This window comes from Mycosarcoma maydis, chromosome 1, assembly GCF_000328475.2.
Source record: "Mycosarcoma maydis chromosome 1, whole genome shotgun sequence".
NCBI lineage: Eukaryota > Fungi > Basidiomycota > Ustilaginomycetes > Ustilaginales > Mycosarcoma > Mycosarcoma maydis.
In genome coordinates, this window is record NC_026478.1 from 1,001,459 (window position 1) to 1,019,024 (window position 17,566).

A 17,566-nucleotide genomic window follows, 5' to 3' on the forward strand; every position below is an offset into this window, starting at 1 on the left:
GCTCAAGATGCTAGACGGTAGTAGCGGTGGTGGTGGTCGCAAGCAAGCTCGCCTAGCAAGTAGCGTTGTATCAGGATAGCATGGATGAGTGCGTGTCTTGGAGAGTGGAGAAACAGCTGCGGTTGCGGGTACTGCTGAAAGATGGACAAGCAAGATGAGAGATTTGACACGTTGTGATGCAAGTAGGATTATGGCGACGAGGACGATGAAGTGGCGAACCGCAAAGTAGGTCCAAGGTAAAGGTGGGTCGAACGTCGATGCACAAGAAAGTCAGATGGGAGATGCATGATGAATCGGCTTTGATTCGATTCACATGGCCGAGACGAAGCCGTTTACGGTCGTGCGTGAGCGCCGCTATACTCACAGACTCACGACTCATGACTTTAATAAAGTGGATTCCAGTCAAGAGTCACGAGTCGTCGAGTTCTCGTGCGTTGACTGACAGCGTGGCTGTTGTGTTTGACTCTCATGTCGCGGCGGGCACAAGCCAGGAGCGCAGCGCAGCGTCGCTTGCCGCCTGCACACACAGTCGTGAGTCGCGTGCTGTCACGCTTTGGACCCTCTTTGCTCTTCACGCTTTGTCCTCCACGAACCACCCACGCATGCCAAAGTCGTCAGTCGTCACGCCCGAATCGTGAAATCTCGAAAATCTCGAAAATCTCGAATCTCGAATCGTGATACGTGAATCGTGAATCGTGAATCGTGAATCGTAAATCGTGAATCATGAATAGTTTGGGAATACCAAAAGAAAGCTAGATCGGTCTAACAAATGTTTTTTAAAATCATGATTCACGATTTGTAATCATTACGCAGCCAATTTAGTTGTGAAAAGGATACAAGTTAACTTTACTTACGTGATATCATCATCATCTCGTTACCTCAGTAGCGGTAATCACGAATCGTAAATAGGATACGTTAGGGTTACTCGTGTCTAGCAAGACTTATGCCATTCGTGATTGCAAAATCGTGAATCGCGAATCGTGAATCTGCTTGGCCTGCCGCACGAAATCGTGAATGCATTTCATTTCTCGCGACTGTAACGTTTTCCGACAATCAGAAATCCTGACATTCAGATAGATTCGTAATATATTCACAAAATCGTAAATGTGAATTACGCTTTCCCAATCGTGAATTCGATAGCATTCACGATTCGTGATTCACAACGGTCAACGTTGCTCCTCTTCCAACACCACTCGAGGCCACAGATACGGCCACAAATCGTGTATCACCTTGGTCAGCAACAGCAATTTCTGCGCATCCATCCTGCATCAAAGTGCAACGCCGATCATATCAGTCGCAACGCCTCCCTCAGCCATCATTCACGCAACTGCAACGCTCCATTTCTACCTAAGTTCTCTGCCTCGATCTCGTGCACCGAGATCTCCGAGATCTTTTGTCAAGCAACCATGTCGTCGCCACAGCAGTACCATCATAGCTCGTTATCGAGCGGTCGTGCCGTTTCGCCGTCACTCGACGCTCGTCCTCCTCTGGATGCCAACGGCGGCAACTCTTCCGGCGACCATCAGCTCCAGCAGGATCTCGATGCCGCCAGGCAGATGAGCAAGGCGCGCAGCGGCCAGGATCCCAGTCCGCCCAGAGCTAGCTTCTCAGACGATCAGGCAGAGCCGTACTTCTACGAAGGTCTTAACAAAAGTCCCGTCGCCGTTCCTGTTCGTACTGCAGCCCCGCCATCTTCAGCCGCCGCTGCGCGCTTCTATCAACACAACCGCAGCGGCTCCAACACCAGCCTTGACAGCCAGCACCACTTTATCGATCATCGTCACCAAGCTCATTCGCTTAGCAATGTTCATTCTCCCTCCGCCCTCCGTGGTCGCTCGGCTCTCTCCCGCACTCCCATGCGCAGTCCCAACACTTACTTCCCCTCCAGCAGAACGAACGAGCACACTCTCATCGATGACAAAGACGACGCGATCGACGGCGATGCTTCGCACGCCTCTCGTGGCCTTGACAACATGCGACGTTCCAGCCATCAATCTCACCTCTCTTCTCCAGCCTACGATCGACACGACGATGATCCCACACGTCCTTCTCGCCTTCGACGCGATTCTACCGTCGAGGACGACGTCTGTTTCCCCATGCACGATACACACACATCCGAAGGTCGTCCTCACGAAACCCACCCTGAGCACTTGCTTGACGAGGTTCGAGACGCCTACCACCCCCGCGCCGACAGCAGCCATGTACCGCTCGGCTATCCTTTCACCTTTGATCTGAATGCACTCGAAGAGTTTGCATCGGAAGAACGCGACCGCGTCGGCATGTCTTCGTCCTGGAACGCTGCCAGTCCACCCGGCCAAACTGGCCTTCGTCAGCGAGGCGTTGCGCCCCAAAAGGGTTCCGGAGCCGCTTACGGTGTTTCGCCCGACAGCGACGATGCCACTTTCTATTCGCGTCGTCCTCGAAAGCTGAGCACCTCGGCAGGTGCCTTTGGCAGCAGCAAGTATCAACGCAAGCTTGCCCTTTTCGAAGGCGGCGGAAGCGCTCCTCCACCCGTTGCCGGCGCTGCCGCTTCTTCCAGCATCATGGGCGGTGGCACTGCCGATGCAAAGAGGTCCATGGACGTCAACACCCCGCTCCTGGACAACGACATGCTTCCTTCCTACCACGGCGTCAATGGTTCTCGCATGCACCTGTCCCAGTCACAGAGTGGCTTGAGCCCTGTTACCCCCGGCGGAGGGGCCATGGGACGCGCGCGATCGCATACTGGCGCGCTCAGCAACCGCGGCGAAAAACCTTATCGCTTTGCCTTTTACTCAAATGCACTGCCATCTACCATCCATGCTCGCCACCTCTCTGAGCTGCCTGCAGACGGCCAGACCTTCGAAGAGCTCTTCAGCGGTCGCGAAAAGGCGGCAGACATCTCCCCTCTCACCGAGGGGAGCCAGAGTCGCAATGCAAGCCGCGCACCCACCATCAATGCGGCTACTGCACGCATGTCGTCGCTCGGTCAGGCACTTGGCCGCATGGAAGGAAACACTGCACCTCCTACCGGATCCAACACCCCGACTCTTGCGGGCGACGTCATGGGTGGTCTCAGTGCCACGCGTACCAAGGCGCTCCCCGGTGGCGGTATACGCATGGATCCCGATCCAGAAGCCAACACCTGGTGGCTCGATGTCCTCTCGCCCACCGATCAGGAGATGAAATTGCTCAGCCGCGTCTTTGGCATCCACCCTCTCACCACCGAAGATATCCTCATGGAAGAGACGCGAGAAAAAATCGAGCTCTTCCGCAACTATTACCTTGTATGTTTCCGCTCCTTCGATCAGGATCCCTACAGCCCAACTTATCTGGAACCGCTCAACATGTACATCATTGTCTTCCGTGAAGGTACCCTCTCGTTTCACTTCCGCGGAACACCACACCCTCAAAACGTGCGTCGTCGTATCAAGCAGCTCAAAGATTACATCAACGTAACCTCGGACTGGATCTCGTACGCGCTCATCGACGACATCACCGACGCCTTCGGACCGCTCATCCAGAGCATCGAGTACGAGGTAGACTCGATCGATGAGCTCGTACTCATTCTCAAGGAGGCAGAACAGTCTGACATGCTCAGGCGGATCGGCACGTGTCGTAAAAAGGTCATGGGTCTGCTCCGACTCATGGGCAACAAAGCGGATGTAGTCAAAGGTCTTGCTAAGCGATGCAACGAAAACTGGTCGGTCGCACCGAAATCCGACATTGGTCTCTACCTCTCCGACATCCAAGACCACTTGATCACCATGACGCAGAACTTGAATCACTACGAAAAGATTCTCTCGCGTTCGCACTCGAATTACCTTGCCCAGATTTCCATCGAGATGACCGACGCCAACAACCAGATCAACGACGTCCTGTCCAAGCTTACAGCCTTGGGTACGGTGATTGTCCCCATGAACGTCATCACCGGTCTGTGGGGTATGAACGTCAATGTTCCTGGTGAAGGCGTCGAAAATCTAAGGTGGTTTGCTGGAATTTGTTCCGTAATGGTGGTAATCGCTGTTTCCGGCTATATTGCTGCTACGAGGTATCTGGAGCGTTCGCATTGATTGCGTGATTGCGAAGCCAGCAAAGCTTCATGGGTTCTGGCAGGTTTCGGTAGCATCACTCTTGACATAACTGCATATTTCAATCGGTATCACTCGTCCTCTCTCTGTCTTAGTTCTCTGGTGGATCGATGAGTCACGAGTGTGTGTATCTTGATTCAGTGAGAAAGTGAGGTCTGAGACTCACAACTATTCAGTCAAACACTGTCGATCTGGTTCATCATCCAACTCAAACGGTCGCCATCGGACTCGGATGGCATCGCCCTTTACCAATCCACCATACTTGTCCTTGTCCTCAACATCGCGGCCGAGCGGTAGAGGAATTGCGTACATACCAAAGCACGGTCCTGCTCTGCCATTTCCACCCTGCACGCCTGCAACCTTTTTGACCCTCATCCGGCTCCTGCTTAGCAGTTTTAGCGGGACGCTTGGATCTTTCTCCGCAGAGATCGGATCGACAGCTGTGAGAAGACATCGCTGGCATCGCGCTACGAGCTGTAACATGGCTTTTGGTTTGGAACTTTGTTCCGAACTCGGCGAGAGGATCCAGATGCGTTCCCATGAGTCTTCGCTGAATGCACCGAACCCTCCATTGCCCTTGACGACAATGTTTGGTCTGAACCGCGCAATGCTCAGCGTAGTGGGGTCGGACCATTTGGTTGCATCGATACCAGTGATTGCTCTTCCTCCTCGACCATCCCCATCGGTACAAGTGAGAGCAGAGGAAAGCTGGGATCGGACAAAATCAAGCGATTCTGCCGATGCGACCAAGAGCGGATACTCATCCTGAAACTCGATCCGTCGTTTTCGGTAGAGTTCCGAACGGTCATGAGAAGACCAAGTGAACGAATCCGTGGGCGGCTTGAAGATCGGAAACGCATTGCGGGTAGTTGTAGAGGTGGTGTCGAAATGAAGGAGCAGTACCGGGTAGCCTAGGAACTCGCTGATCCATTCACTGGGGCTGAATTTGTGCTTGCCGCCCTCGGCAAGTGCAGCCACTCTTCCGTCTGCATAGTCGCCGTACATCTCCACGCTGGCTACTTGCTTCCATGCCTTGAGTTGGATTGCACTCGGCCGCAGCGGAGTTCCTGTCTCCCCAAGATTTCTTGCTGTCTCTTGCTGTCGTCCTACGTCCGTCAGACGCAGTGCCAACGTGTTGGCTAGCTCGTCGATTTCAGGTTGGATCAACGTCAACCTTGGCTCCTCTCTCAAACTGATCTTTTCCAACTTTCCTTGCTTGTTGGTTCTGACGACCATCCAACGTCGATCCAGATCGAATCCTTGCTCGGTCAGTTGAGCTTTCGACACAGATACACCAGCACATGACTTGATCGGGTAGATAAAGATCTCTGAAATCTCGCCGAGCGTCTCATCTTTGGCTCCCGGTTCCGTGGAAGCGAGCGATGATCCATAGGTGTGATTCGACCGCTTTGAGGGAAACAAGTACTGGCGCAGCAGCCCTATCGTTATGAGGAGAAGAAAGACGTAAATCTGAGCAGAGATTCGCGTAGGAGAGGTGGCTTCCCGCCATCGTTGTTGCAGCGATTCGGAGGCGTCCAGAAACGGTAGCTTAGCCGGCATGCTGTTGATTGTTCAGACAGACACTCGACACTGCAGAGGACGGCTGATCTACGATGCTGAATCCTGTTCAAGCTGGAGATTATCTGGTGCTGTGGCAGCCTCGAAGATATATTCGTGAATGAATCGTCGTCAATCACGAATCACGAATACGATGTTCGTGATTTCACCACGCACCGTGCACGTGCACGACCAACCCTAACGTGCAAACATCTGATCTAACAGAGAAAAATGAACCATGAAACGTGAACACGCGGAAAGGTTGAAAGCCGAGATCGTGGATGGTGTAAGAAGGAAAATCGTGAATAATACCGAGCCAAAATCCTATAACTATTCGTGATTCGTGTTTCGTGATTCACGATTGGTGGTCCAAGCGCAATCGACAGCACGAGACACAACTCACACCGTACAGTTCAGTGCAGCTTTTGACGTTTCCCCCGCATTTATGATTCGGCTGCACGGCTAAACTTGGTTGTGATCATGTCGGAGAGTAGCCTGTAGGAGCTGCCACCTTAGGTCGCGGCAAGCTGCCGCAATCAGTGGGGTGATTCTTAAGTACGCCTAAGATGCATCCCCTTTGGCCTTTCATCACCATCATCGTGTCATCTCAATAACCGATCTTCTCGAGGCAGCGTTTTTCCCAACATGGTGCACCCACAGGTTGAAATTCAGCGTCAGTCGATCGAGAACAGGGACGATTTCTGGCTCAAAGCTGCACGCTCCGTCCACTGGCACAAGCCTCCCACCGTGGCGTATGGCCCTACGTCGAACCGCAATGCCGCCTATCTCGACCCTCAAGGCCAGACCTGGTTCCCAGATGCACAGCTCAACACCTGTTACAGTGCTGTGGACAGACACGTCTACGCACCCGCTCATGCTGCTGCTGCCCCCATCACCGTTTCGCCAGACACGCCGCATCTCGCACTGGCGCCAACCGCTCACAAAGTTGCCTTCCATCACGTGTCTCCTCTTTCTTTCCAAACCCACCAGTCCCGCTCCGTCACCTACTATGAGCTTCTCCAGCAGGTGCAAATCGTAGCGGGCATCCTGAGACACAAGGGTGTGAGCAAAGGAGATGCAGTGGTCATCTACATGCCCATGGTCCCCGAAACGTCCATTGCTATGCTGGCATGTGCGAGGATCGGAGCGGTCCACTCGGTTGTGTTCGGTGGATTCGCGCCCAAGGAACTGGCAAAACGTGTTGAGGACTCGCGCTGCAAAATCATCATTGCCGCTAGTTGCGGCTTGGAGCCCAAGGGACCTGTCGACTACAAGCCGCTGGTGGATGAAGCGCTCAAGGTGTCGGATCACAAGCCACAGTCAGGACTGTTGTTCCTTCGACGACACACAATCAGCGGACACAGTCCGGCTCAATGCGCAAACGGCGGCGCTAACGGCCCCGCCGGTCTACCAGAGTGGGACTGGGAGGTGGAGAGCAAGCTCACTTCCGAGAGAGTCGGAGGCAGGTCGCCCTGCTGGGAATGTGTTCCTGTCGCAAGCGAAGATCCCATCTACACCATCTATACCAGCGGCACCACAGGTGCGCCCAAGGGTGTCTGTCGTCTTTCTGGTGGTCACATTGTTCAACTCCGCTACTCAATCGAACACATGTTTGGCATGACGCCCAACGATGTCATGTTTTGCGCTTCAGATCTCGGATGGGTTGTTGGCCACTCTTACATCCACTACGGCCCGCTGCTCCTGGGCGCGACTTCAATCATATTCGAAGGCAAGCCTGTGATCCCCGACGCGGGCATCTGGTGGCGAATCTGCTCGCAGTACAAGGTGACACAGATGTTCTGTGCTCCTACGGCGCTGAGGGCGATTGTGGGTCAAGATGCGGATGCTACGCTCATGCGTGCTCCTGGAGTGGATCTGAGGAGCTTGAGGGCACTCTTCTTGGCTGGAGAGAGAAGTGAGCCGCAGATCGTGGCCAAGTTCGAGAGGTTGTTAAAAGAATTGGCTGCACCAGGCGCACAGACAAACGACAACTTCTGGTCGAGCGAATCTGGTTCGCCCATCACAGGATTGATGCTGTCTTCCGCCTTCGGTCCACTACCTGCACGCCCTGGTAGTGCCGGTCTCCCCATGCCAGGAATGGATGTCCGTATCGTCGATGATAACGGCCGCGAACTACCTCGGGGTCAGATGGGCAACCTCGTCCTAGCTCCCCCTCTCGCCCCGTCCTTCCTCGGCGGGCTCTGGCGCAATCCAGACCGATTCTTCAAGTCTTACTTTTCCACATTTGCTTCCAAAGGTGGCTGGTTCGAGACCGGAGATCAAGGCATCATCGACGATCATGGCTACGTCTCCATCCTTGCGCGTTCGGACGACATCATCAATGTTTCAGCTCATCGCCTCGGTACGGGTCTCATCGAACAAGTTGTAACGTCGCATCCCGATGTCATTGAGTGTGCCGTCGTCGGGGCTCCCGACAAGCTCAAAGGTCAATCTCCCTTTGCGATCGTTGTAGCTCACAGTCGGGTGGCAGCGGCAGCGGGGGGAGAGTCGCATAATTCGGCACAGAGTGATTCGGCAAAGCAGATGCTCAAGAACATCAACGATCATGTAAGGAAAGAGATGGGTCCAATCGCTCAGCTGAGTGGCCTGATCGAGGCTCAGAAACTGCCAAAGACGAGAAGCGGCAAGACGCTGAGGAGAAGCCTCAGGCAGGCAGTGGAAAACGCTGCTGCTGGTAAGAGGAGTAAGTATCGCCAGCTAGAGTTGAGATAACATTGCTGCAGGTTTAGCAAATGCTGACCCACACGTTCATTCTTCTGGATCGTCTGACTCTCGATTTCATCGCATTGCCGTTCTTGTAGATGCACCTGTTGAGTAAGTATTCATAATAGCTTTCCAACATCGTCCCACGGTGACCCTGGCTCTGGCGGCGGGGCGATGACGACGGCTGAATTATTCAGATTGTTCAACCAACGTTGAGCTCCAAGGCGCGAGATGCGCTTCGGCAGATTTGGTTGCCGGAAGTGCGAATTTCCGTGCTTTTGTCGTGTTCTCTAGATTCCCCGCGCACGGTCCCTACTTTGCCCTCCACCTTGTTCTCACGTCTCGCGTCTGCCAGATTTTGGTGTTGGAAACATCTTGCTGACTATCGCACTCGTTTCCATTGCTAGCTTCCCACCTACTATCGAGGACAAGGAGGTCATCGATATTGTGCGCAAAGCCATCGAACAGTACTTTGACGCCATCGACGGAACGTCGTCAAGCAACACTGCAGCGTCAAGCGCTTCGTCTAGCAACACTTACTGTACTCCACAGTCGAATTCAGCCACACGTGTGTCTGCTGGTCTGCCCACCAGCGTCAAGCACAGCATGAAGGCTTTGCAGCTCGAGCGTCCTCAGGGAGAGCCCAAGAAGGGACAGCGAAACATCGCTGTTGTGCGCCAAGTGCCTATGCCCAAACCCAACTCGAACCAAGTTCTGGTAAAGATGCTCGCAGCCGGATTCAACCGTCGTGACGAATGGTCAATGGTGGGTGCCTATCCGGGACTGATGTACGAAAATGCAACTATGGGATGTGACGGTGCAGGCCAAGTGGTCTCTCCGGACGGATTCAGATTGCCAAACGAGCATCCCGATCAAGTAGTGCTCCTCACCCCTACTCGTGGTTGGGACACTGACAAAGACGGACCCGAAGCCGAGCTTGCTGGCATCTCGGACGAACAGCGGACCAATGGTCTCGGCGGTCGAGGATTCGGCATCCTCGGTGCGACCAAGCCTACCAACGGTGTGGGAACTTTTGCCGAATTCGTTGCGGTCGAAAAAGACCAGATCGTCGCTGCACCGAAACATCTTACTCCTGAACAGGCCGCCGTGCTCCCCTGTGCTTCTGTTACCGCGTACCGCGCGCTGTTTACCAAAGCACAGGTTAGCAAGGGTCAAAATGTGCTTTTGACCGGCGTTGGAGGGGGCGTAGCCATGCTAGCACTTCAAATGGCGGTTGCTGCCGGCGCAAATGTATACGTCACCGGAGGGTCGGCCGAAAAAATCTCGCGCGCTGTCAAGATGGGTGCAAAAGCAGGTACTGAATACAAGGATGCTTCATGGGCGTCCAAGATCCTGAAGCTGCTGCCTCAGTCGCGGCCGTATCTGGACTGCGTGATTGACAGCGCTGGCGGCGAGATCGCAGTGCAAGCGCAGAAGGCTGGGCTGAAAGCCGGTGGCAAAGTAGTCATCTTTGGCATGACGGCGGCGCCCAAGTTGACATTCACAATGCGCGAGGTGTTGAAGAACATCGAAGTGCTAGGTTCCACTATGGGAAGTGCTCGCGAGTTTGCAGACAGCATCAGGTTCATTGAAAAGCACAGAATCGTGCCGGTCGTCGATACCGTGTTGGACGGATTGGAGCACGCGCACAGGGGCTTCCAGTTGCTGGCAGACGCCGATAAGAGGAGTGGAGGAAAAGTGGTCATCAGACTCGCAAACGTAGATCCATCAAAATGCAAGTTGTAGAGTGTTGCTGGCGGTGAATCCATCTTGATCCTTCCGACCAATACCGCATATGCACGAGTCTGCCAGTGTGTGAGCGCCGCTTTACGTGCGATCCTGTTTTGTCTGTGTTTGGCGCGCAATCACGAATCACGAATCTTTCGCTCCTGCATGTACTAGCCTTATGTTGCTGCGTGCCTGTCTACACCGTACGTGTCCAGGCAGGCCGCAACGTCTGCATGTACATTTGTGGTCGGACGATCTTACGCCTGCTGCGACCTCGCCGGCATCAAGCGAGATTCGATTAGCGTTGCAATCAGAGTACGTTTTGGTATCATACGGGATTGAAACAGCTTCACATTGGGAACAGAGTTTGTGCTTCGACCCTCTTTACGACCCGCCTGTAAACGGGGGAGGTGGAGGACCCATGGTACGTGGCAAGTTAGCCTTTGCACCGCGCAACAACGAAAATTGACCCTGTTTGAACCATTTCGCGTTCTCCACGCCCTGCGCTCTACCTGCCGTCGACTGTCTACTGGGATCAACCAGTTCGATGCCCTGTACCGGTGTGAACGACAATGATGACGCCGTACCATCCACAAGCCCTCCACGTAATACGGAACTCATTCCACCCGCCCCACTCGCCGTCTTCAGCGCAGCCAAGCGATTCTTATTTGCCTTACTCATTCTGCTCTTCGATCGATCCTCGGCACCCTGCGCCCTTATCCTGCCCGAAGCCGAACTATGGATCATACCCAGACCCACCGACTCATCGTAGCTCATCGCCTCTTCTTCCTGCTTTCCGAATTCCATCCGGTTCTGCATCTTGCGCAGTTCCGTCATCCCGTTCCGCTCCTTGGCTTTGCGTGCCTTTCGCCCACCGCGCTTTTTCTTACCGCCGCCCTCTTTTGGAATGGGCAGTACCTTTTCAAGCTTCTGCGGCGGAGGTTCGAGGAGCTTTTCGATTTTTTTCAGTAGTTCTTCGTGCAATTTTACACCGTATGAGCCGTCGCGACTCGTGGTCTTACCTGCATCCATTCGTGCGGCTAGCAGCGCTTTAGCAGAGACCATGCGAATCGCTTGTCGCTTGTAGTCGTCGGGCGTGTTGGCAACCAGATCGCTTTGCACGATGAATCCAGTCGAGCGTGCTGAGCCTCCGTGAACTGATGAAAGACCCATCGAGTGTTTTTTGGCAGCACCGAGGAGGTGGAGGTTGCAAGCTGGGATCTTGGACAGGCCATCCAAACCTCCGGCAACGCCCAGCAGCTTGGTAGCCGTGCGTGTGCCGACGACAGCGGATAGGTTGGGCGCGACGAACGCCATGCGTGACTCAACATAAGCGAGAATTCGCGAACGCACCGACTCGAGCTCCAAAACCATTTCCAAGCCTTCTTGCACAGCATGCCATTCGGATACAGGAAGGGTTTGACCAGTTGTAGTCGAAGCTGCCATGCTAATGACTACGACGGTTCCATGTGGCAAAACACCTTCCAGGGAAGACGTAGGGATGGTATCATAGTTGCCGATCGCTTTGACCGCTTGGACGTAGTCCCAGGGATTTGGGATGAGCGATTCGAGCTCGGGGAAGCGTGGCGAGTAGTGGTCGCGGATGAACTTGTGTACGACCATCACTTCGTTATCAACATCGACGGCAACATTGTTCGCTTTGACGATGAGGTGGTATTCTGGCGAATCTTCTAGCACTCCGGCGAGATCAGGCTCGGCGAGAGCCATGAAGTGGTCGATCTGCTCAAGGACTTGCTTCACTTTGCTGCCGTTTTCTAGAAGTGAGGCGACGTTTCGGACGCTGGTGGTGTTCGTCAGGTCGAGCTCGTCCACTTCCGCTTGATCTCTTTCGGCAGCGGGCTGTACAGCGTTGCGCCCAAGCGGTATGCCATTGGTACTGCCTTGCTCTCCGTTTAACGAGGCTGCTGAAGACTTTGCCGCGTTTCCATCCACCATACCTTGATCGTCATCGTCGCTCCCGTCTTCGAGATCGTCAAGATCCGCATCATCTATGTGTACGCGTTTGATTTTTGGCTCCTCTTCGTCCTCTGGATGACTGCGTTTACGCATTTGCGTGCCATTTCCGTTGGTGGATAAGGGAGCCTCGCCCTGCTCTTGAAGACCAATCTCCTGTTCATCGTCCGAGCCAAAGTCGGCGAACAATTCGTCCGCGAAGCTTGCCATTCTACACCGTCACGTATTAACTGGTGCAGGGTGTACAGTCGTTGCGGTGTTGCTTTCTGTAAGTTAGTGGTGATGGCTCAGTGGAAGGAGAACACAGCGACGCTGCTCCATGCCAAACCTCCACGGCTGTGTATCAAAACATGGCTAAATGTGGAGAAAGCTTCTCGCCGAGATCCGAGCCATAAAAAAACTCAGCCAAATCGTGAATGTCGAATTCACTTGTCTGTCCATCTTGCATCGTCTTTTGCTACGCAGCATTTTTACCATCATCGACAGGGCCACAATAGCTTACCCAAGGCCATCAAAGAGATTTCAAACGCTATGGCACAGCTACCACCGTATCTGGTGCGAATCGTCGCATCGATGCTGACGCAAGCACTTACACGAAAACTTGCCAACTCGCCACTGTTCTTCCGTATCGTCGACCGCATGATCCACGAGATTGATCACATGCCACACAGAATGCAGGGTCGTCAAGTGCCGACATATCAGCCGCCATTAGGAATGCGAGAAAGTGAATGGGATCAAGATCAGGGAGAGCCGCACAATGAGCCATCCCCGTTTCCTGAATCTTTCAAAGGCAAGCAAGCTGGATCGACATCAACAGGAGTAGGTTCGACCAGGCAGCCAACGAGTTTCGAAGAGGCTCAAAGGCAGAGGGCAAGAATGTCATATCAGCAATCACAGAGATTAGCACAAAGGGATCGAGAAAGAGCGCAAGCACAGCAGAAATCGACCAAGGACGACTCAGTGTCGAAAGAGCTGAAAGAACTGCAGGACAAGTTGCGAGAGCTGCGCAACAGCAAACCAGGAAACTCATAGCAAGATCCGTCGCAGCTCCTGCGCACGATCATCCACTGGTCAGCCTGGATGGTATCCTGCACGATCATCCACTGGCCAGCCTGGATGGTATCCTCGATACTAGCTACTTGCACTTTATACCCTGAAATCGCCTCCAACCTTGCATTTGGACCCACTTGATACTCAGTCTTCCGTCAACCATGGAGATAACCGATCAATTGTACTTATAGAACGTCGTCCATTCATCATTTGGTCGAGTCACACTTCAATATAGATCGACAAAACTCTCAAACCTAGCCACGAGGGTGCGGCATCGACGCGAAGCACTCGCAACTTGTCTCCTTTATTGACAAAGTGCTACTTGCACCCCTTACTTGAGCACCGCTGCACCAAGAAGATAGGCAACTAAACATGGCTTGCATTCTCCGACTGTCTCTTAAGCCGATCACGTGCGTGTAGATGTGGTGATGCTGAGCCATAGCGATCAATATGCTGTGTGCCGATGTAGTGATGCGAGCCGAGAGACGAAGAGATTTGGAAGCCCGTCAGTCAACCAACGAGACTACATCTTTGCTCAATTATCAGCTCAGGTTTCAGGCTGAACGTGCACCGAGCGCACGGAGAGCTTGGTGTGGTTTCAAAGAGTACTACAGTGTTGCTTTGTTGTATGTTTGCGATGAATGGCGAGGCGCGCTCTGGTCCAGTGAAGCACGAAGCTCCTGAACACGGAAGCGCGTCGGTTCATGTTCGATTTCCACTTTACACGACACGTCTTCTGACGCGTCAAGCCGTTTACACGACAAACACTCACGACTCACGATTCGTGATTCACGATTTTTCGCGGAAATCCAAAGCATTCACGAATCTGAGCCAGAGAAAACCATTCACAGCTTCAGCTCGCAACGCTGCTCCATGTGCACGAGAGAACGACAGACGAGCAGCCTCGCGCATCCGTGCAGATAAGTTAGAGCGCGCGCGCGCAAAACAGCAGCAAGGCCAAAACACGAAAGGCCCAACACTTTTCAGCAATCGACTTTGCACACTGACACCAACACTCTTCACTTCCGCATCTTCACGCTGTTGCATCCCCTCATCTCATCTTCAGACGTCGCACTCCGCTCCGGATAGACTCTGCTCCTTCTTATTGCGCAAACATATATCCGGATCGGAAATAGACCCACATAGGAAAGGATGTCGTCCTCTTCCGCGATACCCTCCTCCCCTTTGGGAAGGATTGGCGCGCAAAATCGAAGTGCTGATACGGAGCGACTCGATCCTCTCGCCCTTGGTAGATCCAGGAACACCAGCGGCGTAGGGGCAAGCGCGAGTCGAGCCTTCACTCCAGGTACATCAGAGGCGGGATCGCTCAACCTTGAGCGACAGCTGCAAGGCCATTACGAGGATGACGCCAGCACCGTCAACGGCGAGGGCTCGCATCCTATGGAAGAAGATACCCCTCGTCGACCTCGGCCGCGTGCCACTGTTGATACGCAAGATATCCCCCCTGTCGTCGACGAAGTCGGTGAACGTGTGCGTGAAGGATTCGCACAGTTCCTTGAAAGCTTTGTCGACCAGCCCTTGTCCGGCTCGCCTGACCCGAACGGCGAAAAGGTGCAAGATCCTGTCTACATCGACCAGATATACGCTCTTCGCGACTACAACCGTACCACGCTTTTTGTCGACTTCAGCCACATTCTCCGCCATGACGAGGTCTTGGCACGCGCTATTAGCGATCAGTACTACCGTTTCGTTCCTTACCTTCGTCGTGCGCTTCTCGACCTCGTCAACACCTACGTGCCCAACTATCTTTACCTCAATGCACATGTGGCTGCCACCGCATCCTCGGGTCTCATTCCTCGCGACTTTTCGGTCTCGTTCTACAACCTCGGTCTGGTTGCCGGCATCCGTGATCTGCGCACCGACCGTGTTGGCAAGCTTGTCTCGATCAGCGGAACGGTAACACGAACGAGCGAAGTGAGACCAGAGCTTCTGTACGGCGCGTTTACTTGTACCGCTTGTTCGGGCGTAGTGCGCGACGTCGAGCAGCAGTTCAAGTACACTGAGCCTGTCATGTGCAGGAATCCCATGTGCCAGAACCGACGAGAGTGGCAGCTCAACGTGGATCAAAGTCGATTCTGCGATTGGCAAAAGGTGCGCATTCAAGAGAATGCCAACGAGATTCCCACAGGAAGCATGCCTCGTAGTCTCGACGTCATCCTCCGCTCCGAGATTGTAGAGCGCGCCAAGGCCGGTGACAAGTGCATTTTCACGGGCACTTTCATTGTTGTACCCGATGTATCGCAACTTGGCGTGCCTGGCGTCAATGCACAGATCCAGCGAGAGGCACAAGGCGGTCGTCCTGCTGAAGGTGTCAACGCACAAGGTGTTACAGGTCTGAAAAGCTTGGGTGTCCGAGATTTGACCTACAAGACGGCCTTTCTCGCGTGCATGGTGCAGAGCGCCGATGCCAGGGGAGGTAACGACATCCGAGCTGAGTTCACCGACGATAACGAGGACCCGGAAACGCTCATGGACTCGCTCACCGAAGCCGAAAGGGACGAGCTCGAAGCCATGGTCATGTCCGAAGACATCTATAGCCGACTTGTTCAGTCGATCGCACCTACCGTTTACGGCCACGACATTGTCAAGAAAGGCATCCTGCTTCAGCTCATGGGCGGCGTACACAAGTCGACCAAAGAAGGCATGCGTCTCCGTGGCGACATCAACATTTGCATTGTCGGTGACCCTTCGACGAGCAAGTCGCAGTTCCTCAAGTACGTTTGCGGTTTTATGCCTCGAGCCGTCTACACATCCGGCAAAGCTTCTTCAGCTGCTGGTCTCACAGCCGCTGTTGTGAAAGACGAGGAGACGGGCGAATTCACCATCGAGGCTGGCGCGCTGATGCTCGCGGACAACGGTATCTGCGCCATCGATGAGTTCGACAAAATGGACGTAGCCGATCAAGTCGCGATCCACGAGACCATGGAACAGCAGACCATCAGTATCGCCAAAGCCGGCATCCAAGCCACTCTCAACGCACGCACATCCATCCTTGCCGCTGCTAACCCGGTGGGTGGACGATACAACCGCAAGCAAACATTGCGTGCCAACGTGGCCATGTCGGCACCCATCATGTCGCGTTTCGATCTGTTTTTTGTAGTGCTCGACGAGTGTAACGAGGCAGTCGACATGAACATTGCTCAGCACATTGTCAACGTACACCGTTTCCGAGATGCCGCCATCGATCCCGAGTTCAGCACCGAGGCGATCCAAAGGTACATTCGCTATGCCCGCACATTCCAGCCCAAGCTGACGCCCGAAGCTAGCGATGTGCTGGTTGACAAGTACCGACAGCTGCGTCAAGATGATTCGGGCCCAGGCAAGAATTCGTATCGAATCACCGTTCGTCAGTTGGAGTCCATGATCCGACTTTGCGAGGCGATTGCCCGTGCGAATTGTCGACACGAGATCACACCAGCATTTGTGCGCGAGGCCTTCTCGCTGCTGCGGCAATCGATCATCCACGTCGAAAAGGACGACATCGATTTCGACGACGAAGAAGAGCAAGCGCACGCTCATAACCAGGCAAGCGCCGCTACCGCTCAACCATCGTCCTCGCTCGACGCAATGGACGAAGATTCGATGGACCCCAACATGCAAGACTCGGCAGACGCTCAAGCGTTGTCTTCGAGCATACCTGGCACCGCCGGTGCTATGGGCGAGATTGCCTCGAGCTCGGCCGCGTCCAAACGAAAGATTCGCATCACGTTTGACCGATATATGGAGATGGCCAATCTGATTGTGCTGCGCATCAACGAGGTGGAGCGACAAACGATGCGTGGCGTAGCACGATCCGAGTTGATCGACTGGTACCTGCTGCAACGCGAAAACGAGATCGAAACCGTGGACCAATTCGAGGAAGAGACCGAGCTGATAAAGAAGGTGCTCACCAAGCTGGTCAAGGACTCGATGCTGTTGGAACTGCGAGAGCAGATCGACGAGGATGGAAATCCGATCAGTAGTGTTGGAGATACCTCAGCTGGAGGAAGCGGCTCGTCGGCTGGCGATCCCGTACTGATGGTCCATCCTCAGGTCGATATCGACAGTATCGGCGCTACCACGGGATCTGCCTAGGACTAGGATCACGCGTTATGATAGTACTTGTCTCTCCCTGTCCCGGCTGTATTGTACTTTTAGAATGGGTGCCCACTCTGGCCTGTAGCTGTGAATCTCTTCGTTTTTGTTTCGCGCTTGAAGTTGGCCTTGTGATGCGTGTTGCTCAGTCCGCGTGGATTGGCCCCTGATGCAGGAAACTACAAGACGAAGACGACGATGAACGGGAGAAAAGAGAAGGATAGGGGTGCTGTCGTGATCTTGCAACGCGAGACCAATCACGAATCACGAATCACGAATCGTAGCTGATGCATGCTTGACAGATGTGTTTGTCTATTCGTGATTCAGAACCGTCATTCACGAATAATCACGAATGTTCACAAAGTGCG

The 17,566-nt window shown here is 53.9% G+C and overlaps 6 protein-coding genes across 6 annotated transcripts; 4 read left to right on the forward strand and 2 right to left on the reverse strand.

Moving 5' to 3' along the window:
- Positions 1 to 1,406: 1,406 nt before the first annotated feature.
- UMAG_00361 (uncharacterized protein) lies at positions 1,407 to 4,052 on the forward strand (the record flags this gene model as incomplete). Its single annotated transcript, XM_011387950.1, has 1 exon — positions 1,407 to 4,052. One exon carries the CDS (start codon positions 1,407 to 1,409, stop codon positions 4,050 to 4,052), a length of 2,646 nt encoding a protein of 881 aa, XP_011386252.1.
- Positions 4,053 to 4,238: 186 nt separating this feature from the next.
- On the reverse strand, positions 4,239 to 5,630 carry UMAG_00362 (uncharacterized protein; the record flags this gene model as incomplete). The annotated part of the gene is made up of 1 exon (XM_011387951.1): positions 4,239 to 5,630. One exon carries the CDS (start codon positions 5,628 to 5,630, stop codon positions 4,239 to 4,241), a length of 1,392 nt encoding a protein of 463 aa, XP_011386253.1.
- Positions 5,631 to 6,272: 642 nt separating this feature from the next.
- On the forward strand, positions 6,273 to 10,097 carry UMAG_11350 (uncharacterized protein; the record flags this gene model as incomplete). Its single annotated transcript, XM_011388441.1, has 3 exons — positions 6,273 to 8,331; positions 8,450 to 8,462; positions 8,759 to 10,097. 3 exons carry the CDS (start codon positions 6,273 to 6,275, stop codon positions 10,095 to 10,097), a joined length of 3,411 nt encoding a protein of 1,136 aa, XP_011386743.1.
- A 366-nt stretch (positions 10,098 to 10,463) lies between these two features.
- On the reverse strand, positions 10,464 to 12,263 carry UMAG_00364 (U4/U6-U5 snRNP complex subunit PRP31; the record flags this gene model as incomplete). Its single annotated transcript, XM_011387952.1, has 1 exon — positions 10,464 to 12,263. One exon carries the CDS (start codon positions 12,261 to 12,263, stop codon positions 10,464 to 10,466), a length of 1,800 nt encoding a protein of 599 aa, XP_011386254.1.
- A 321-nt stretch (positions 12,264 to 12,584) lies between these two features.
- On the forward strand, positions 12,585 to 13,085 carry UMAG_00365 (uncharacterized protein; the record flags this gene model as incomplete). Its single annotated transcript, XM_011387953.1, has 1 exon — positions 12,585 to 13,085. One exon carries the CDS (start codon positions 12,585 to 12,587, stop codon positions 13,083 to 13,085), a length of 501 nt encoding a protein of 166 aa, XP_011386255.1.
- A 1,170-nt stretch (positions 13,086 to 14,255) lies between these two features.
- UMAG_00366 (putative replication-related protein) lies at positions 14,256 to 17,198 on the forward strand (the record flags this gene model as incomplete). The annotated part of the gene is made up of 1 exon (XM_011387954.1): positions 14,256 to 17,198. One exon carries the CDS (start codon positions 14,256 to 14,258, stop codon positions 17,196 to 17,198), a length of 2,943 nt encoding a protein of 980 aa, XP_011386256.1.
- Positions 17,199 to 17,566: the final 368 nt, after the last annotated feature.